This window comes from Taudactylus pleione, unplaced genomic scaffold, assembly GCF_031769625.1.
Source record: "Taudactylus pleione unplaced genomic scaffold, aTauple2 ptg000500l, whole genome shotgun sequence".
Lineage (NCBI taxonomy): Eukaryota > Metazoa > Chordata > Amphibia > Anura > Myobatrachidae > Taudactylus > Taudactylus pleione.
Genome location: NW_028284902.1, coordinates 2627944 through 2650609, shown reverse-complemented (window position 1 = coordinate 2650609; position 22666 = coordinate 2627944). Strand labels below are relative to the sequence as shown.

Genomic DNA, 22666 nt, shown 5'->3' with positions numbered 1-22666 from the left:
TGTATGTGTGTGTGTGTGTATAATATATATATATATATATATACATACACACACACCTTAGTATAGATATACCCCTCCCCCACTATGGCTCTTCCCCACCTTTTGTGTGGATAGTCCCACTTCTTCTTTGCTGTCCTCCACCAACTCCTTCCCCATCACATCCATGTCCCAACACCCCCTTCCCCCCACCGCCCCCATAATAACCCCGGAGGCCAGTCTTCCTCTCCTCAGACTGTCCTGTCTCCCTCGCAGTGGGAGCCATTGGGGTCGCACACTGAGGAGACATGACAACCTTACATAATTATTATGTAGTATATATATATATATATATATATATATATATATACACATATACACTATATACTGTGTGTGTTTATGTATATATATATATATATATCCAGCAAAACCGGCACTCAATCCTTCAGTGTATCGTGCCTCGGTGCCTTCCCTCCTGGACTTAAATCTCAGCTATGTCCAGTATACAGAAAGAAATGACGGGCGGCACTCACAGGACTTCACATCAGATGAATAAGGAGACACACCTCCCTGTCTTGATTAATCACTCTTACTTTTTGGGAGAAAACCTGAGGCCACTCACTTGGGCTTGCCCCCCAGCCTGAAAGTTGCCAGCCAGCCCCTGCCCATAGCAACCAATCAGATTCTAGCTATTATCTTCTAGAAGGTGCTAGTTAAATGTTAAGTAGAATCTGATTGGTTGCTCCACTTCTAAAAACTCTCACTTCAGCAAATTTACCCCATGGTCTGTAGTATTCCCAACATTGCGTCAGAGCTGGATCAGTCAATGAATGGCATTTAAAGAAAAGACTATCATATGTATTCTATTGTCTTTGTTTAAAATGTAGAAATCCTTTGTTATATAAATGAATAGAAACATTAATAACAATAGACACCCAATAAGTAAATGATGCAGGCCATAATTTGTTCTTCTACCATGTGATACAAGAATCATAGAAATCAGCGCAGGTTAGGGTTTGCAGGCCAGGACACAGAAGTAATTGATGTGGAACTCCAGGATCTCCTCACCAGACAGTTCTCCCATGGTGTCAGTCATCCTGTGGGGGAGAAATAACCGTGTTCTCTTAACAATTCACTTCCAATTGTCAGCTACTGTATGCATGTTGTAGAAAACCAATATCACAGGATTTTATTAGCCAACCGTAAAGTAGCTATCAGTTTATATTGGTTGTTGAGAAACGAGTATTCTAACTTCACTTAAGCCACTGTATTTGTACTTGATATTCTGTACCTTCCCATGATCTAACCTTTATCCAATACCTTACTAGTGTGACATAGGGGGCCTATTCATCATACCTTAAAAATTGATAGAGGTAATTAGGTTTAGATCTCGCATGGAGTTCTACCTAATTACCGGAGGAATTCATCATTCCTCCTCTCCATCAGTATCTATTCCGAAAAGCTGTTATTTTTACGATGACAGCTTTTCGGGGAATAGCTACTTTTCCCTCTCTACTCTAAGTTACCGCAGCTGGAAATAGTGCTGTGCATGTGCTGTTACATTCATAAACCTAGCGCATGCGCAGCACTAACTACAGCGGCAGTAAGTTTGTGTGCCCCCCCCAACCACCTCTCCCCCCTCCGCTCACCTCCCCCCCGTCCGGCACTTACCTGCCCACGCAGCAGCCTCCGGCTCCATCCTGCTGGTCTGACACGTGGTCTCCCAGCACCCCACAGTACAGTTTACAAAAAAAAACGTTTTTTTTTCTAAACTTTATTGTGTTCTGCTGGGAGAACACAGTGTGCGGGCAACCACCGGATCCAGAGGAGGGACCAGAGCGCTGGAGGGAGCTGTGGGGGACCTGTCCAGCTGACCGCAGGTAAGTCTCGCCTGCTATTCGCCACCTCACAGTGGCAGATAGTACCTCCATCAAATTCTGAAAATACATAATTTTCAGAATTTGATGTATACCATAATTTCCATATCCCCATACTAATGTACTAATGTATGGGGAGTGTGGAAATTAACGCAGGGGGACTTAGCAAGGAGATATCAGTGTTATCTCCTGTGCTAAGTGTCATCACGAATACTAAAATAATGTTATTTAAGGAAAATGTCCTTAAAAACGTTATTTTAGTGTTGATGAATAGGCCCCATAGTGCTCCAGCACAACAAAACTTAATGTCACTTTCAAAGGGTGTGATTACTGTGCTGGGTTCTGGGATCTCCTGTTTCTCTGCCATAGTAGGAGGAGCCTGGAAGAGGAATGGTCCCGATTCATCCTGCGATCCACTCCCAAGCAGTTTCCAGAAGAACAGCAGATATGATCCACTCACTGACATCCCACCAAATTGGGTGTGTTACATATGTATAAACATATGATCCAAGCAAGTGCGTACTAAAATGCAGATTCTTCTGTAATCAATCATCAGGGTAATACTATGGTCACGCAGTATGGTTGTGGAAAATTAGACACGGGTGTCAAATTTTCTGCACACGGTATCGCAGTATTATGCTGAGACATGGCCTAAAAACATCCACAAAGCACCTGCCCGTAACTGCCCCCAAGCAGTTCCTGAATATCAATCACTTTACAAAGAAATCCTCACTGCGAGTGGCTTCGGTACGGTATATGGTGCATGAGCAGTGCAACCACGATGCATGTGTAGTCGGCTTTTAATTGCTCAACTGTGTAAATATCGGCATTGCCTCCACATCTGAATCAGGCTCTTAATTTTGTCCCTCTGACTGTCCAAATCCCTTTGATCTGTTTGATTTGCCATTGCTGCTTTAAAGAACATTGGATCAGTCGTTGGAATCCAACCTTTGTCTGCATCTTGCAGGCTATTACTTTAGACCCATAATTCCATTTGGGGCCTGGGTCACTTGTTGAGGAGGACAAATGTTACCATTCACAGAACATCCTGTCGCTTTCTGGTGATGCATATATTTTTATTTTGAGTGGGCATAGCCATGCCTCCCAGATGTGGACCTGCCCTCTCACAATGACCTGGGTCCATCACATCTCTGAACAGTCCTGTGCAAAACTATCTTATAGTACAACTATGCATTGCATTGCAGTGATGGGTGATTCAGTTGGCAATATCTTCTAGGAGCACCACACCAACCACTGTCTGCTTTATTCTGCACAGCCATAGGGCTTTTATTCAGTAAGCAAATAATTAGGTGTTCAAGGTGTGGTACTCTGAATACATTTTTAGTAGATGTTAAAATACTCTATTGTTCTGGCATTCTGTAGTCAGCAGCACTGTTGCTTCTTTCCTACCTCACACTGCAGCAGAGAGGCAATGAAAACTTACCCTTTCCCAAACACAGGCAAAATGGCAGGCAGAATGTATACAAAAGGATTTCTGAATTTATTTCTAGTGACCTCATATAAAGGCTAGAATGGTTCATTTCCAGTAAAGTAAGAGATGGCAAGCATTTTGTAAATCTCATTAAATACAGGATTCACATGCAATATGACATACCACTAAGTGATGCTTCTTTCTAAATATTCCCACACTGACTATACTGCAAACATAAAGTAACTAGCTCTTCATAGATGCATATTATGTACCAATATTTATACAGTCCTATTTAACATTTCACAATAATTTGTATTTAATGCTTAGCAATAATACTTTGTTACTTGAGCATGAAATAATACAGATACATTGCTTTTATATGCTCTCAGTACTGTCTGGTTCTCATTAAGTAGAGGAATAGTTCCTTATAATGGGTGGTAATGTCCAGGACACAATGTAATGTAATAGAGCTAATAAAGCAATTTTATCCAACTCGGGTTGGGTTTGAGGATCATTGTGTGCACAGTTTTTGGTCCTTGAATACTCAGAAACAGTTTTTGTTGCAACAGTGTTATATACACTTTAAATACAACTAGGTCTATCACATGAAATAATAGTTTTCGCTCACCAAATAACAGGCTACAGCTTCCCCTCCAGAAGATGGCATAGTATACACTGTAACCATTTGTCTGAGTGTGGCACCACAAGTCTCAGTAATCTGTCGAAGCTGGTTTAGTGGCTGAGACAGAATCAGTGTAAAATTAGCTTGGAACGACGCCATCTTGCGAATGGCAACCAGACATCTTAAAAATAAGAATCTGCATGATGCCACTTTGCGAATGGCCATCCAGCGCCATTTTAGAGAAACTTACACTTAAGTACATACAGCGATGCTATTATTAGCATAATGCGATCGCATATCTCATCATACCCCATATACACATTAAATACGCACAGTTGTGCTGTTAACACGACACACATTAGCGAATGCATAATACCCCGCATGCAAACGCTGTTCTTTAGCTTCATGCGTACGCATCTGCTCCAAGTTAACAAGCGTTTTTTCCCAAACCCCTAATACTTATGCACTGCACATTCACGTAAAAGGTTCCATAGCTTCAAAGTGTAATATTCAAAGTTTACTCATTTATTACTATTGCTGTGAAATAGAGACTATTTAGTATCTAATGTTTAATACATGATAAGTAAATAGTGTTTGGTATTGTACTGATCTACACTTTCTCAACAGCTTTCCGGTATCATCGGGGTGAAGATCGCAACATGCATTCTCAACTTATGGACCGTAGAGAGTTAAAACACCAAAATGTACCTTGTAAAAGGTTAGCAGCTTAGTTATGCATGCAGGGGGGAATAAGGAGACAACAAGCTTTTGGAGGCTGATCTGTGTCCATTTGAAGTGACCTGTTTAGCATTTGTATCACACTGTTGGCATAGGAGTTTCAAGGTGGGGGTTTGGGAGGCCCTTTTCACGGGTATGAGAACACACAGACTGGCAGACACACTTGGAGCAGGGAATTGAGAGAGAGAGAGGTCTTCCTCTCACGAGACAACCAAAAATGGGACTTTGTACCCCGGGAACATGGCTAAGTATATTGTTGTTAAACTGTACAGTAGTTAGCCTATTTGGGTCTCTGTAGCTAGTTGTGTGTTTTTTTATCTGTAATATAAAGATTGTATGTAGTTCTTCTAAAGATTGTATGTAGTTTGGTAAGGGAATTCATAAGTCTGTGTTAGCATACAGTGGTTGATAAATTGTCTATCTAGCCTGTAATGTTATCATCTACACTGTAGTATACAATAGTCTGTTCATACTGGTTGTATTCAGGAAAGGGATTGATTATGGAGTTTTTGTAGTGTGTGAAATAGAACTATGGTATTTGTAATGATCGGTGTTGGTTAATATAATTGTTTGAGACCCGCTGGTGAGCTGTGTTATTACCTGGAACCAAGTACTTGATTCATTGAAATGGTGAATTATTAATAGTGTGATTATGGCAATAAGACTGGCATAGGTTTGGTGTTATTTCAGTGTTATGATAGAATTGTGTATTGTGAGTACTGGTATTTTGGCTACTATATGATAATTACTATCTGAATAAGTTTGTATAGTATCATGAATGTAATCATAGGCTGGTATCAGTGTTATATCATGGGTATATGATTTACAGAGTTACAACATTATGTGAGTTTTCTTACATTCAAAATGGAGGTTGTGTTCGGAGACCGTGTGGTTTGAACAATAGGACATGCGCCCAAACAACCCCCCCCACACACACCCCTTCATCAGCCATCTTGGACATGTGCTCACAGCAGATCTCTCTCTATCTCTCCCTCTCTCTCTTTGTATGGTTGTATTATCTCTCTCTCTCTCTCCCTCTCTCCCCTCTCTCTCTCTCTTTGTATGGTTGTATTATCTCTCTCTCTCTCTCTCTTGCAGACATCTCTCTCTCTTGCAGACATCTCTCTCTCTCTCTCCCTCTCTCTGTTTGTATGGTTGTATTATCTATCTCTCTCTCTCTCCAGCAGACATCTCTCTCTCTCTCTGCCCCCCTCTCTCTCTTTGTATGGTTGTATTATCTCTCTCTCTCTCTCTTTGTATGGTTGTATTATCTCTTTCTCTCTCCAGCATACATCTCTCTCTCTCTCTCGCAGACATCTCTCTCTCCCTCTCCCTCTCTCTTTGTATGGTTGCATTATCTATCTGTCTCTCTCTCCAGCAGACATCTCGGTCTCTCTCTCTCCCCCCTCTCTTTGTATGGTTGTATTATCTATCTCTCTCTCTCTCTCTCTAGCAGACATCTCTCTCTCTCTCTCCCCTTCTCTCTCTTTATATGGTTGTATTATCTATCTGTCTCTCTCTCCAGCAGACATCTCTCTCTCTCTCCCCCCCCCTCTTTGTATGGTTGTATTATCTATCTATCTCTCTCTCTCTCTCTCGCAGACATCTCTTTCTCTCTCTCTTTGTATGGTTGTATTATCTCTCTCTCTCTCTCTCTCTCTCCAGCAAACATTTCTCTCTCTCTCTCTCTCTGTTTGTATGGTTGTATTATCTCTCTCTCTCTCTCTCTCTCCAGCAGACATCTCTCTCTCTCGCCCTCTCTTTGTATGGTTGTATTATCTATCTCTCTCTCTCTTTGTATGATTGTATTATCTCTCTCTCTAGCAGCCATCTCTCTCTCTCTCTAGCAGACATCTCTCTCTCTCTCTCTCTCTCATTGTTTGAAGTTTAATCACTGTTTTTTTGCATATGTAATAACTGTACATTGGGTCTGTATAATTTCTTTGTGCTAAATTGTACTTAGATCACAGCGTGTAACTATCTGTACTTTACTTGAATAATACTTTGTGCCTTGGAAACACATGTTTAAGGTCTAAAGTCTTTAGTTTACTGTATGACTGTGTATGCAAATAGCATCAATATTAGAGGTATAGGCAGGCTTTTAGAAGATATAGGTAGGAGCACATAGAGGTTTAAATCCAGTATCCTTAAATCTCATTACTGCAGTTTGATATGAAGCTTCTCTCTCTCTCACTTGTTTTTTATTTCTTGCTTCCACACTTTAGGTATCTATCTCTTGCTGTCTGCTTAGTACCACACTCCTGGTTGCTTGCTCATCTGCCCTAGTTGACCTCTTCGTTTGTGTCATACTTACCTACTTTTCTAATCTCCTCTCCGGGGGAAGCCCAGAGAGGAAATGCAGGAGGCAGTTGATGAGGACGGGACCAGACAATTCACATCATTATCATAGAAACGTGTCATATTGGCCTTCTCTCCCACGGACCTCGATTTCTGGTATTAATCTCCCAATCCTACCTGCTTCACTAGGAAATGGGCAGGTTGTGGGATGACACCGTACCCTTCTGGGAGCCCACAGCACTCCTTGCAAAATTGTGAGTCTCCTGCAGGTTCAGAGTGAGTATGTAAGTATGCTTTGTTTCCTCTTTGACCTTTAGGTCAGAGAGGGAAATATGGCTTTTCTCTAGCATTATAGCTGGAGAAAGTGATACTTTTGTTTTTGCTGTGTTTAGTTACATGAAAGTGCGGAGAAACCACTGGTATTTATATAGAAGAGAGAAGCAACGCTTCTCTCATCTTTTTTGATGGCATCATGTTTATTTCTATCTGCACAAATAGAGAAAATCAGGGAAGAGGAATTTACATCCAACTTTGTCTCCGCTGCCCCAAATGTGAAAGATGTTTGAAACCTCCTCGCGTACATCCTTTTCCATCAAAGGTTGCATTTAAAACTATAATATGGAGATAAAGATAAATAAATAGTGTGTTTTGTATTGGTGCCACTGTTCGTTATGTTTTTTAACTAGATCACTTAGGGCCTGATACAGCAGTGGACACTAATGAGATTGCTGCTGTGATTTCGCACGGAACGCAGCTGCGAAAATATGCCAATGCCTTCAAAAGCTCAGCCAGCATTGACTGCTGATTTCTCATGTTTCACCAATGTCGCTCTTCTGCGTAAACATTGACGTACATCAGCCAGTAACGCAGCATTTACAACAAGTCTGAGCAGTTGCAGACACTGTAAGTCTCCTCGCACACAGAGAGCTCTCAAACTGCGTATGCAATCACAGTGGTTAATTTATGCACGCCCATGAAACTGCTTTCAAGTGGACAGACACACCCGCGTTTTTCCAACCACCTCATCACAACCCCCAAATGCTGACCGGCTGTCACTCACTTTGCAATGGATTTCTCTGTGCGTCCATAATTGCAATGCGATCACTGCACACGTGCAGTGAGGCTTATACGCATGCGCAATGGCAAACAATTGCTCGATCTGCGTCTGTAATCGCTATTGCATAAGCTGCTGAATTAGGCCCTTAGTCACATTCCCTCATTCTGAAATATCTCCCCCATAGCTTCACACTTATCTCTCCTGTAATCTGAAACTACTGAGGTTTATATTACTTTCTTTGCATCCTGGGGACTGTAGTTCCAGATATCTGCAGCTGCAATGGGGATATTGGGAAGTGATACCTCACAACTTTGGGGTATCACATAAGTTCTCTGCAACTGGGTCTATTATGGTACATCTTGCATATGTTATATAGGGGATCAGAAGCAGCAGTAGTGTAGTGCTGATGTGACACAATGGGCTCTTTCCCACTCCAAAGAGATCTGCAGCAACAATGGACCAAGGGAGCCCAGGAACCTCATGGAGTGAGTGGTTCCTAGGCATGATGGGCCCATAAAGCATTGCAAGGAGCACAGGCATAGACCACCTGCTCAATATCAGCAGCCATAGATTGCCAAAACAGGGCAACCTTAGTCTGCCATATGGTGGCCTCATGCCCATGTCTCTGGTGGACCTGCTGAGCATAAAGATGTTGAATGGCATAAGTTATCAAAAAATGCTGACCACACAGGAGGATGACATCTGAGAGGGTTAATTCATCACAGAAGGTGAAGAAAGACTTGAGGTCATGAGACAGTTCCCTGTAAGAAGAAGACCAGCCATGCAGGACAACATGAGACAACTGTTGGGAGAGTTCATCTCTAAGTGTTACATCGTGGAGATTCTCTATGCGCCAGGAGGAGAGGACATCAAACACCATGACATCCAGATCATCATCAACAACACTTGAGTGCGGGATGAGCATGTGATAAGGTATCAGTGATAAGAAGGTCCTTTCCATATTTGTAACACCACATCAACATGGTATCTTTGGATCTTGAGCATGAAACATTGAATTGTTGCTGAAGCAGTATTCAGGGGTTTGCAGAGAATGGTAACCAAGGGTTGGTGGTCTGTGGTCTAACCAGCACTTGATAATCATAGATGCCCACAGTCGAACTTGTGATACTTTTGAAAGGAAAATACTAGAGCTAACAGTTCCTTTTCAATCTGAGTGTAATGCGGCTCAGTAAGGGCCCTGGAAGCAAAACAGATGGGTTTCATACACTGCAGCAGACAGCACCAAGACCATGCTGGGAGGCATTGGCAGATACTGTATCACAACAGGAACATGCACATCAAAAAATTGGAGCACTGGTCTGGAAGTGAGCATAGCCTTGATGCATGAAATAGCAGCAGCATCACAGTCCAACCAACACCATTTAAAGTCGTTGAGCAAAAGCTGGTGGGGCGCTGTGGTGTCCTTACTGTAGTGTGGCAGAAATTATGAAAGGTAGTTGGTCATACCCAAAAAGTACTACAGACTCAACATATCTGAGGGGTAGGCAGGTGCGCCGAGAGGGGGGGTGGGTACTAATTACCCCGGCCTGGGCTTGCTGGAGGGGCCCGGTGGGGGCCCTGGTTTGGCACAGCTCCCCCCACCTCTTACTTCACAGCAGTCCAGCACACACTGCTGAGTGCTGGGCTGCACTGGGAGACTGCTCGCGGCTGCTAAGAAACAGCCACAGCAGTCTTCTATGTCTGTTGTGGGAGCGATCAAGCTGATCGTGCCCCCCACTGGTTATGCACTCAGGGGGTTCACTGTGCCCTCCTCCGCTGCGCGCAGTGGTGCTAATTTTTTTCTTTACCTAAGGGGGCATGGCCACACCTCCCACGATTCAGCCAGCCCCCTTTTACCCAGGCGCGGCGCGGCTCTTGGCGGGCCTGTGGGTAGGCATGTGCTGAATTGCCTGTGTCATGGCAGGATCCGGCGTATCGCCCTCTGAAGTTATGGGGTGGCCAACCTACAGGAGCTCAGTGACTCTGAAATTACACTTGTCAGGGTTTAACTGCATGTTGATTTCACAGATTCTCTATAGGACCATGGGAAGGCACATTTCGTGTACTTCCATGGTAACGAGGATGTCATCTACAAGGATCTCACCAGGGTATCCCTCAAAGAGATGCTCCATGCAATGTTGGAATACCTAACTGCTAGTGCATATGACACAGGGCATTCAGAGGAAGGTGTACCATGCCCACACATATCATGAATGTGGTGAGCATGGACGATTGCTTGTCCAATGCGATCTGACAGAATCCACATTTGGCATCCAGAGTGGTAAATAACTGTGCATAACACACTTCTGCCTGTGGTGCTTTGCTGTTTTGCATATTACATGGATTCTCAGAGCTAATGTCTTCTCAGTTTAACTATTAATAAGGTAAGGTCTCTCTTTCTTTTTTTTCCATATAAGCAGATACTACATTCTTGACATAACTAAGTGACCCATAAGCACTTTAGTATGTTGGTTTCACATTTACATCATCAATAAGTAAAATTTTTTTCTTTTTTGTCATACAGATGTGTCCTCAGACATCTAGCCTCAATACACCATGTGATGTAGGATGCCTGCTGCAAGTGAGCCTCCACGGTCCGTGCGACTCTGCTAGCTATAACAAATTAATCAGCGCAGTCTCTTGGTGCGTCCTAGTCGCATTGCTTTGCGACTAAGATGCATTTTTAATTAAAAAAGGATGCAAAAAAGATGCCCTGCATTAGCAGAGTAGCACAGGACCAGGCGGGCTGGGGGGGGGATGTTTCCCTTTATTCATTTGTAGACTCTCATATAATACTTTTCATATAGGTAAAGAGGAGTGGGAGATTTACGTGGTTGAAGGTAGGTGCTAGCCATACCTCACGGTAAGGCCACGCCCCCTCCACAGATTAATTCCCTCACAAAACTAACAACCCTCCCCCACACATTACTAGTCACACACCCCTGCGGAAGCACACAATAGGCCTTTCAGTACCAAATGGACTTTAATCTGGCACTAGCTCTAAGGAGCTGATTCAGACCCGCTCGCTAGATGTGTTTGCTCGCACCCAGTGTATGCAAATTGCGTAGGCAGGGCAATCGCACGGCAAGGCATTATCACGCCCACTATGTCTTAGAGTGCGATCACCTTGTGTATGCTGACTCCTCACCGGCCTGTCTTAAGTCGCCCACTTGCACACGTCATCTCCAGGAAGTGTATGCAACCATTGGTACATCGGGTACCATCGGATGCGATCGCAGCGCTTGAGGTTGACCATACCCTGCCGCAAGCACTACGATCACTTCAGTGTAAATACCAGCCAGGTGACATGTACTATGACGCTGCCTTTTAATTATGCACACCTCTGAAATGGCATTGGAATGCTCAGGCATGCCTGCGTTCGCTTATCCACTCCCCCGTTTCTAATGGCCAGCCCGTCAACACCAACAAACGGCTTCTAGTGTTACTCACTCTACTGGGCTGTCTATGCGCAGTGAGCGAAAGCATTCTGATCTTTCGCTATGGTTTCCGCACGCACACTGCGATGCATATGCATGCGCAGAATGCAAAAATCGGCCAGCTACGAGCATTCGCATCTTAGCGAGCGGGTCTGAATCAGCTCCTAAGAACCAAGAGGAGAATGTGAGGAGCCACAAGACATTGCAGAGTGACAAACAGCAGTGAATATACCTGTTAGGAGATGAGACTGTTTTGCTGTGTTAATGTATACTTCATTAACAATAATGGGCACATGGTCCACAAATTCAGTTTTGTGACATTGCTGCAGTAACTGTTACACCTCTGTTTTGTAATTGACCCTCTACTTCCTATTGACCTACTGAAAAGTGGTGAGATAATGAGCTGGATGGGCATAAGTACATAAACAATATCATATTTCAGATATGCTTTTCATTTCACCAATATATAGCTTTTGTATTCTATTGGCTCATGTTACTGATTTTCTTACCTTTTCTCCACAGTTTGTAAGAAAGTAATGGCTCCAGCCCTATCCTTTGCCAGAAATCTGTGGTACATACATGTAGACTTAAGAACTCCCAACAGTTCTTCCAGGGTAAAGGGAAATATATCTTGTATATCAGTGATCCTTAAAAATAGAATACACATTAGACAAACAGGCCAATCTCAGATACAGTAATTCAAAAGATCCCGTATATCCATGTTTAAGGTAACAAAATTGTAAAGATTGTTATGAGCCACCACGGTTAGTTCGGTGGCTCGTTATTTTAGAGGTATTGCCAGCTCCTCCATCCAATATTGTTTCTAAGCAGCTAACATGGCTTTATTTTTATTGGAAAGTCACATGACTGCAACGCAGGTAGAGTGGCAGAGAGTTCCAGAGCTCAGTACCAGTTACAGTTTCCTCGAGTTTAAGGGGTCTATGTACTAAGCTTTGGAGAGAGAGAGAGTGGAGGGAGATAAAGTACCTACCAATCAGTCCCTAACTGTCAATTTTACAAACGTAACCTGTAAAGAAACAGTTAGTGCATACAGATGTGTGTCCCATAAGTGGTTACTGATATTTCCTCACGTTCTTCTACAATTTCAAGAGAATGACACACATTTACCTGTGATATATTTATGTAAGTACACCTAGCTGGCATAGGCCCTTACTATGGGGTATATTTACTAAAGTGCGGGTTTCTAGAAGTTGAGATGTTGCCCATAGCAACCAATCAGATTCTACTTAACATTAATCTAAAAAATGGTAAATAAATATTGCGCACCGGATAAAGGGTGATTGCTAGAGGTGAGCCGCACTTTCAGGATGGGTGCCTTTCCTCCTGAGTTAAATACAAAAACCTAATCTACAATAATAGATCAACAAAGTAGCGCTCAGAACCTGTTGAAAAATAGGATGCGTTGTTTGTAGGTGTAATAAAAGCTGATAGGTACAAAGAGAATCTAGAATTTTAAAGCTTTATTTCCGAAATAGGTAATCAAGGACTAAAAATTGCAAAATATAAATAGACTTTGGTGTGTGACCATTAGAAAAAGAAAAAAGATAAAAAGCAAACACTAGGGTTAAAAGTTAATTGATGAGGAAGCAGGAACCGGAGACCATAAAGCTCGCAGTGAAATGGCAGATCTTTTGAATAATGTCAGTGTTGGTGCGGCGTCCCGCACTTAGAATGTGGATAAGGCTGCTGATAGATGTAGACAGCTGATATTGTTGCTTGCGTGTTCCCGGGGTAAGTAGTACGGACCCTTGCCTAAGTATACAGAGGTGTGTGTCCAAACCCGTGTGTGACCACGGAATACGTCCGCAGACCCCCCGCCAGTGCTAGGTGGTCTACGGTGCGTCCCGCTGGCCTGCAACCTGGTATGCAGTAGGAGGGGGAGAAACGGCTTTGGTGCTGTGTGCCAACCGCCCTAATCCCTGCCTCCACTGTGGACTCACCTCTCAGAGACTCGGCAGAGTCCGCTCTTCCCCTTGCTGGCGTGTTGTATTCGCGTCCTCTCTCCTTCAGGTTTCTCTCGACAGGTACAGCCGCTTCTGGATTCCTCGTCGGGCGCCGTGTAGTTAGGTAAAGGATAGCTGCGGTGTTCGGTTCCTTCCTCCGTGGGTATGTGTGGCCAACGCGTTTCGACCCACATGGGGTCTTCCTCTGGGCGCGATTGGTTGTTTGTTTATGTCTCTGGTTCGTTTATATCCGCAAGTTCTGGGTGTACCTCATACCTGATTGGTTTTCAGGAGGTGGGGTGTGTTTCAGAGGTAATGAGCTTTAAGAATCCAATGGTTGGATAAGCTGTCAGTCTATCAAATTCTTGTCTCCATATAATAATAGCGTGTCCGTGTTTAGCAAGATATCTAGATGGTCCTTTAGGTAGTGTTTGGTTAGGGGGTGAATACTGCACATATGTGGTGATGGAATCTATACCTAATGGAACAATATGTTTAACGAACATGGTCACATATTAAAGTGACAGTTACATAACTAATTGTCCCTATATCATTTAGATCCATATATAGGTGTCAGGGGAATGAAGAATCACTCATAGAATTTACCCAATATATCAATAACAACAGTTACATTTTACAATTCACAACTAAGTACAGTAAAACCAAGATCGAGTTCTTGGATCTGAACATCTTTATAGATAACAATGACATACATACCAGTACGCATCACAAGAAAGTTGATGTTAATAGTTTTATCTTAGCCACTAGTAATCACAATCCAAGCTGGCTCGATAATATACCAACAGGCCAATTCAAAAGACTCAGACATAATTGCTCTAGACCAGAAGACTTCATACTACAAAGTGACCAACTCAAATCACAGTTTCTAGAGAAGAAATATAACACAAAGAAAGTAGAGTCAGCCTTCCAGACAGTACTGGAATGTGACAGAGATCCTCTGTTAACATACAAACAAAAGCCAGACAGAAAGGGAGACAATGACATTTATTTTATTACCGAATATAGTAGTCAAGCCAACCAAATAAAAAAATTGGTACTCAAACACTGGCCCATCCTACTCGGTGATGAGATTCTGAGCAAAACATTGCCATCGAGACCCAAGGTAATATTCCGGAAATCATCTGACATCAAGATGGAAATTACCAATAACCACATACCCCCCCAAAATACAGAATTTGTAAATAACACGCTGACAAACATATGGCATCAGAAACAACTAGGGGGATCGAAAAGTTTTTTCTCTTTTGTGGTAGATGCAAAGCATGTACGGTAACTAAACAGAGAAGCACTAAACCAAAACTGACTGTGAAATCGACAAGTAACAACACATTGTGGAAAATTAAGGACAGGATGACGTGTAATAGTAAAGGGGTCATATATTTACTACAGTGTCCATGCGGTAAGCAATTTATCGGTAGGACCATTCGTCCACTTAAAACGCGACTAAAGGAACATCTCTATAATATAACCAAGAGCAATGATAACCACCCCCTTTCGTCACACTTTAACAAATTCCACCTGTCAGACGCAACTAATTTGGAGTTCTGCGCACTAAAATTAGTGAGGCACAACTGGCGGGGAGGTGACTTTATCAAGCACATAAATAAAGAGGAACTGAAAACAATGATCCAGATGGGTACGCTTCATCCCAAAGGACTTAACTTGGATAATGAAATTAAGTCCATTGTATGTGACTAATGGCTATAAGGGGCAATTTTTTGAATGCAATTAAATTTGCTGGCACAATTGAATACATGAGGACAAACTGAAAAGTGACCACACCTGGAGACAGTAGTTACATATTACCCTAGAGGAATTAATTTCATCACGACCCCACCAACTACTTGACTCAGATGCTTAATATGTCCATATCATCATTATCCATGATGCTAGGAATTAGGTTGAGCCCCACTATTAATACACTTCTCAGTCCAACAACATAACATTCCAGGGCCCACTAGAGAAAACAAACTTTGGACAAATAGATCCATAATAAAGATAGTGCATCAATATACTGACACCTATATATGGATCTAAATGATATAGAGACAATTAGTTATGTAACTGTCACTTTAATATGTGACCATGTTCGTTAAACATATTGTTCCATTAGGTATAGATTCCATCACCACATATGTGCAGTATTCACCCCCTAACCGAACACTACCTAAAGGACCATCTAGATATCTTGCTAAACACGGACACGCTATTATTATATGGAGACAAGAATTTGATAGACTGACAGCTTATCCAACCATTGGATTCTTAAAGCTCATTACCTCTGAAACACACCCCACCTCCTGAAAACCAATCAGGTATGAGGTACACCCAGAACTTGTGGATATAAACGAACCAGAGACATAAACAAATAACCAATCACGCCCAGAGGAAGACCCCACGTGGGTCGAAATGCGTTGGCCACACATACCCACGGAGGAAGGAACCGAACACCGCAGCTATCCATTACCTAACTACACGGCGCCCGACGAGGAATCCAGAAGCGGCTGTACCTGACGAGAGAAACCTGAAGGAGAGAGGACGCGAATACAACACGCCGGCAAGGGGAAGAGCGGACTCTGCCGAGTCTCTGAGAGGTGAGTCCACAGTGGAGGCAGGGATTACAGAGGTTGGCACACAGCACCAAAGCCGTTTCTCCCCCTCCTACTGCATACCAGGTTGCAGGCCGGCGGGACGCACCGTAGACCACCTAGCACTGGCGGGGGGTCTGCGGACGTATTCCGTGGTCACACACGGGTTTGGACACACACCTCTGTATACTTAGGCAAGGGTCCGTACTACTTACCCCGGGAACACGCAAGCAACAATATCAGCTGTCTACATCTATCAGCAGCCTTATCCACATTCCAAGTGCGGGACGCCGCACCAACACTGACATTATTCAAAAGATCTGCCATTTCACTGCGAGCTTTATGGTCTCCAGTTCCTGCTTCCTCATCAATTAACTTTTAACCCTAGTGTTTGCTTTTTATCTTTTTTCTTTTTCTAATGGTCACACACCAACGTCTATTTATATTTATCAATTTTTAGTCCTTGATTACCTATTTCGGAAATAAAGCTTTAAAATACTAGATTCTCTTTGTACCTATTAGCTTTTATTACACCTACAAACAACGCATCCTATTTTTCAACAGGTTCTGAGCGCTACTTTGTTGATCTATTAACATTAATCTAGCACTCTGAACGGAATGGGTATGAAGTCCAGACGCCGGCAGCCCACAGGGAGAAGATCCCGACAGGGCAGGTAAGTACTCTGGACCTCATTCAGAGTCGGTCGTTGCGGCCGCTCGGTCATACACAGCCGCTAAACTGCGTATGTGTAAAATTCGCAATGCGCGTGCGCAAACTAGCAGTTACGATCAGAAATGTCTCTCTCCTTGAACACAGCCAGGTCGTTGGTTTGACTGACAGAATGAACCGTTTGTGGGTGGTATCAGGGGAAGGTGCTTTAAAACGGGGGAGTGGAGATCCGAACGCAGGCGTGCCTGACTATGCGAACGACGTGTAATGGGAGTGCATAATTAACAAAGTAGTGTCATGGCACACGTGACATGGGTGGTTTTTACACTGACTTGATCGTAGTGCTTAAGAGAGGGTATGGTCAACCTTAAGCTCTGCGATCAGCTCTGATGGGTCCCGATGGTCGCGATTAATCTTATATCCCAGGAGATGACATGTGTTGTGATCGAGAAGGGGGCGTGATTTAGTCTTACGACCGCTTCTTACCCTCGGTCGTTCAGCTAACGATCTCATCTTAGCGACACAACTTGCGATCGCTTCATTTGCATATCCGGCCCCTTTCCCCTATGACCATGCGGCCGCAACGACCGACTCTGAATGAGACCCTCTATCCCTACCACTTTCCCACCCCCTAACCCTCCCTTAGTGGTGCCTAACCCTAACCTCCCCACTAGTGCCTAAGTTAGGTGTTGGTATTTCGATGCCTATCTTAAATCCTCTGTCGGGATTCATATGTTGGTATTGAGACTGGCGACCACAATACATCCCCCTCTGAACATTGGTCATGGGTTTTACAGAAACAACTACATATTTGATGTGTGAACTATTTATTTCAACAGACTTCCTACAGGTATTATCACTTGGATTCTTATTACTTTGAAATTGTTTCTGATGTCTGGCATAATAATTATTGATAGAGTGTTTTTATTTTGGTATTGTAGAACCTTTTGAGCTTTTATGATTATTTTTTTTTCCATTGTGGATTTATTGTATTTGTGCAATTACATTTATTTTAATGTCTTTGCGCACCCACTCTCTTTTTTTACTGAGGTTCCCCTAGGGGTTACCACCCCTCATTTGGAGAGCAGCATTTAGAGTATTATATTAATTGACTTAAACCCGGAAGTACCTGATATTCTCTTTATGATGACAAAGGGACTGACATCACAGCTCCTGAGTATGGGCCTGATTCAGACCCACTCGCGAGCGGCTGTCCGCTCGCAAGTGGGTTGATGGTCTGCACTGAGCATGCGCACGACGGAGGGAGCTCCGTCGTGCGCATGCGCCAGACGCGACGAGCGAAGGAAAGTCCTTCGCTCGTTGTGTCCGATCAAAGGGGGCGTGCTGTCAATGATAGAGCCAAAATCACTCCGGAGCTTGCGGTTGAAAACCTCAACCGCAGGCTCCGGCTCGCAATTTCGATGGTCGCGATGGTCTCGACCATCGCGGCCATCATAAAGTACGCTCGTATAGCCTGTGGGTGGTGACCCACAGCTATACGAGCGTCCAGGAGGACGCTCCATGAAAATGGAGCCCGGCCCTCATTCAGAGCGTGCGCTCTGCTCAGAGCGTACGGCTCTGAATGAGGGCCTATGTTCCTTACTTGATACAGTAAGTTGTTTTATATTGTGTTGTTTTTCTGGTCACAGGTGTTATTTGATAAATTCAATTGAGTGAAGTGAGTTAATATGTAGCCAGAGACAGCCCAGTGTGAGGGATGGGAGGAAGGGGGGAGGGGGGTTAGAGTGCAGTGTGCTCCTGCACCATCTGCTCTTTATGCATATATGCTGGGCACTAGGACCTAGGGGTAAATTTACTAAGGGTCGAGTTTGTGAGAGTTTGCAAGCTCACGTGAGTTTAGGCATTTTTTTCATCTCGCAAATTTACTAAAGACAAACTCGAGTGAGTTTGAAGTGAGTTCTCTTTTTTCACTGTTAAAATTAAAACTCATGTGAGATTGCTGAATATGCCACAAAACTCACCATCCTCCAAAATAGGAAGTACTTTAGATGAAAAAGATGCAGCTCTCAAATTTACTAAGATTTGAGTTTCCAATCTCGTGTGAGATTGTAGCAAACTCACTGTGAAATAGAAGTTTTACACACTCACCTCCTGAGCTGCGAGTAGGGTTAATTATTTTTTTTAAAATGATGTGAGGTCCCCCCCAAAAGACTAACCAGCCCCGGACTTGCCAGCCTGTCCTGGTACCTAAAATTACTGGGAACAAAATGAGTAGGGTTCCACCGTAAATTAGGTACCAGCACCAGGCTGCAGGGCCAGTCCTGGTTTTAATTATAGGGGTAAAAAATTTGCGTAGGGCTACCCCTATAATTAAAACCAGCACTGGACCCTTTCTAGCGGGGGGGCTGATGCCACAGCCAGGGGTGCCCTGTCACCATGCCCCCCAGCTGCAGCATCAGCCCTGACCGCTAGTCAGCCCAGGCCAGGGATCCCTGGGGAGTTGGGGACCCCTCCGAGGTTAGCAATTTAGAGGTAAGGTCAGGGATGCTGTAATTCTGCGTGAGGGGTCGATGGTACTCAATGTTTCCGATGTTTGAGGAGGTTTGCAAGGTATTACAGATATGATAGAGGGGAAGTGGGCGTCTGCTTGTCCGTGTTGTGAGCGATTTGCGATTGCATGCATTAGCATACTTTCACAGCAGACCTACCTGCGCGATTGCTGCTGTGATGGCATCAGTAATCCTTGCTGAATGAGCCCTAACAGTCACTTTCACATCCGCTGCCACCCTATTGTGACAACCACCCCAATAGGCTATACAGTATAGTTGTACCACATCCCATTCCTACCTTTGTTTGTCAGCAAATGGCAAGGCCTCAAACAGTTCTTGATATTGAGATTTAATGATGGGAAAGGCATCTTCAGGTTTGCAAAGGTTATCCATAGCCTGTATCATAAATATTATTAAATGAGTGTCTAGAATATTTTTTAAATGCAAGTATAAGTCAAATAAAGTAAAATTACCATGTTTGTCAAGTATAAAATATCAAGTATTATATACAGTATCTTTTATAAGTCAGACATACACAAATCATATTACTCCATATATTAGCAAATATAATGGATACACAGAATCAGTATGTAATACCGGCGACTGTTTAGCCGCTGGTTCAAATCTCGACACGAGAAGCCCGACAGCAGCAGATACAGATGCCGTCTGGTAAGTACCCTAACCCTCCCTTAGGGGTGCCTCACCCTAGAACTCCCGGGGTGGTGCCTAACTTTAAGTCCCCCCCGGGGGTGCCTAAATCTAACCCCACTTACTGCCCCCTAAACCTAACCCTCACGGTGGGGTACCTAAACTACCCCCAGGGGTGCCTAACCCTAACGCTCCCCCCAAGGAGTGCCTAACCCTAACCTTCCCCCCCAAAACCTAACCCCGCTACCCTCCCTAAACCTAACCCTCCCCCTATGTGGCTAACACTAAGGGCGCCCCGGACTTACCTTGTTCGGGCTGTTGTCCTTCGGCATTCCGGCGCCGGGACTCAGGTAGGCATCAATATTTTGATGCCTGTCTGAGGTCCCCCGTCTGGCTTCTCGTGTCAGGATATAGACCAGCGGCATTTAGTCTATAAATTGCTAAGTAAAGTAAAAAAGGAGTGCCTTGGGCAAAACCATGTTACACTGCAGGTGGTGGGGGCAGATGTAAGATGAGCAGAGAGATTTAGATTTGGGAGGGGTGTGTCCACACTCAAATCTAAATTGTATTAAAATAAAGCTGTCCTGCATTTGTAGGCTACATGCAAAAGCAGCCAGTATTCACTACAAATGAGTGGTTTGGTTTCCCTGGAAACCAAACATACCTGAACTTTGGGGTTCCGAATGCTTCTGAGTCCAGGCTTGGGTCTTCCCGCCAAGGTCAGGTCCCAAAACAAGGCTAAACTTAGGCTGGGGATTCCTTGTGAAGGTGGGGAACCCCCAATAAAGCCCCCCCTCTCCAGTGAACCACAGGCTGAGGCTTAAGTGTGAGTGCGGGTGAGTGTGAGAACGTGAGTAAGAGAGTGGGAGCATGTGTAATAAAATGATAAAATATTCGATATGTGTACTGTCTTTATTTTAATATTTATTTTACAAGGGGAATAGAGGCACCAGTGCCCCTACGCTTTCCTCCCCCCATATTTTTTTAACTAAAGCCGGCCCATAGAGGGCTGGTTGTGCTTGTGAAGGGGACACCAATATTTTTTTTTAATAAGAAAAATGAACCCTTTAATGTCTTATTTAAACAGAAGCATGCAAGGATCTCACTGATCTGTGCATGCTTTTGTTAAATACACTTCTCGGATTTGCACATTCGTGTGTGATTTGGGTCAATACGAGTGAACTCGCATATGCCACAACACAATGAGTATCACCATCAAATGCCAATAGTCAATCAAGCATGCTTTTTAGTAGATTTGTGATTTACTGCGGAAAATGTTACGGTGATGAGCTGCGATTAGGGATTGCACATCAACACGATTCTTAGTAAATTTATCTGAGTCAAAAGGTGTCACCTTTAAAACAAGCAAATCAGTGCACAAAAAGTCCCCACTATAGCTGAAGAAGAAACTGTATGTTCACAAACTTCACAAATCCCTGAGGAGAGTCTAAAGGTTTCCACGAGTGCTATGTGTATAGTAAGTCTGACATTTCTGACACTGTCATTGTAAAGAAGCCTCCATCCAATATTTCTGCACTCTCTGCAAATGTGAGGTTGAGTAGTAGTAAAAGTAATGATGGTGACATTGAAATTGAGGATGCTACTGTAGAAGTGCAACAGGATGAGTGGGATATTTGTGTATCTGAAGCTAATGAGGAAGTTGATGATAAATGTGTTTGACATAAAAGTGATAAAATTCAGGAGGAAGATGTTGTTTGTGTCAAAGTAAGTCAGCCACCAATGGCAAAGTAAGTCAGCCACCAATGGCAGTGATAAGAAGAAGGCCATTGTCATGCCTGTCAAAAAGATCAAAAAGCCACCTCTGTGTGGAATTATTTTTACCTACAGTAAATTCTGACAACATTGTCAAACTATCTGTAACGTTTGTGAAGCAAATTAAGTAGAAGTGGGACCTTAAACATTAGGAACCTCCTCTCTGTTACATAATTTGCAGCTAGTTCATGCAAATTATTTGGGAAAATCTAAAAAATAATAACAAGCAGTCCAGCATCAGCTACCAGCAGCATACTGTAGATCCCAACTCATGCAATCTCCACCGCCAATTATCAATCTCATTCATAATCGGAGGTAGTCCTCCTGCATCCAATTTGCAAAGGCTAACTGACTCCTCTCCTATCCAGAATTCCCCAGAAGAATTCTTGTGTGCCGGGGCCTATGCTGCTGAGAGTGAATCTTTGTCACAGAAGGGGACCAAGAAGACTAGTAGTTTCAAACAACAATTGACTGTGAAACAATCTTTTGCAGGAGAAAGCAAGTATGAAAACTGTCATCCAGTCACACACCAGATCACTGAAGCCATAGCGACTATGCTAGCTTAGATCTGCATCCAATATCCACATCTGTGTCACATCTCAAGGATAGAAAGTGAATGCTAACCTGTACTTCAGGATTGTCAGAGACCCAGAACAGAGACGAGGAGTCTAACTTGCTGGTGGTGTTCACCAGTTATCCCTGCATGGAGGTTTGGGCTTTGCTGTGCCCAACACACAAGTCATGGCCCTCTTACTGGGGTTCCTAAGTATGGGGCAGGTAGGCACTGGAGATGTTACTTTAGATTTACTGACAGGTAATTGACAAAAATGACAGATTAGGTTGGCGTTGGATGGGAGAACAAGTACAGGAGCAGGTACAGGCAGCAGACACTGGATAGCAGGAACCAGGAATGGAGTACAGGGAAGACAGGTACCATGGTCAGGCACGCAAGTAGAGCAATGGAAACACAGAGGTTATACCGCTGGAGCCTCTACTATGGCACAGGAGCTTCCTCAAGGACTTCATTTTATATGAGTAATTTAATTTTGGCTCCA

The 22666-nt window shown here is 43.5% G+C and overlaps 1 protein-coding gene across 2 annotated transcripts in view; it reads right to left on the bottom strand.

Annotated features, from left to right (window-relative positions):
• Window positions 1-249: 249 nt before the first annotated feature.
• The window catches only part of LOC148501837 (putative methyltransferase DDB_G0268948), a 60394-nt gene continuing 37977 nt past the window's right edge, over window positions 250-22666 (bottom strand). The window contains exons 5-7 of one of the 2 annotated variants that reach the window (XM_088449912.1): window positions 19489-19586; window positions 11947-12084; window positions 250-1073 (exon numbers count right to left, since the gene is read on the bottom strand). In XM_088449912.1, the coding sequence (XP_088306038.1) occupies window positions 986-1073; window positions 11947-12084; window positions 19489-19586 (324 nt within the window). In that variant the 3' untranslated portion in view covers window positions 250-985. The remainder of the gene's footprint in view (window positions 1074-11946; window positions 12085-19488; window positions 19587-22666) is intronic. The other variant, XM_088449911.1, reaches the window with a different exon arrangement.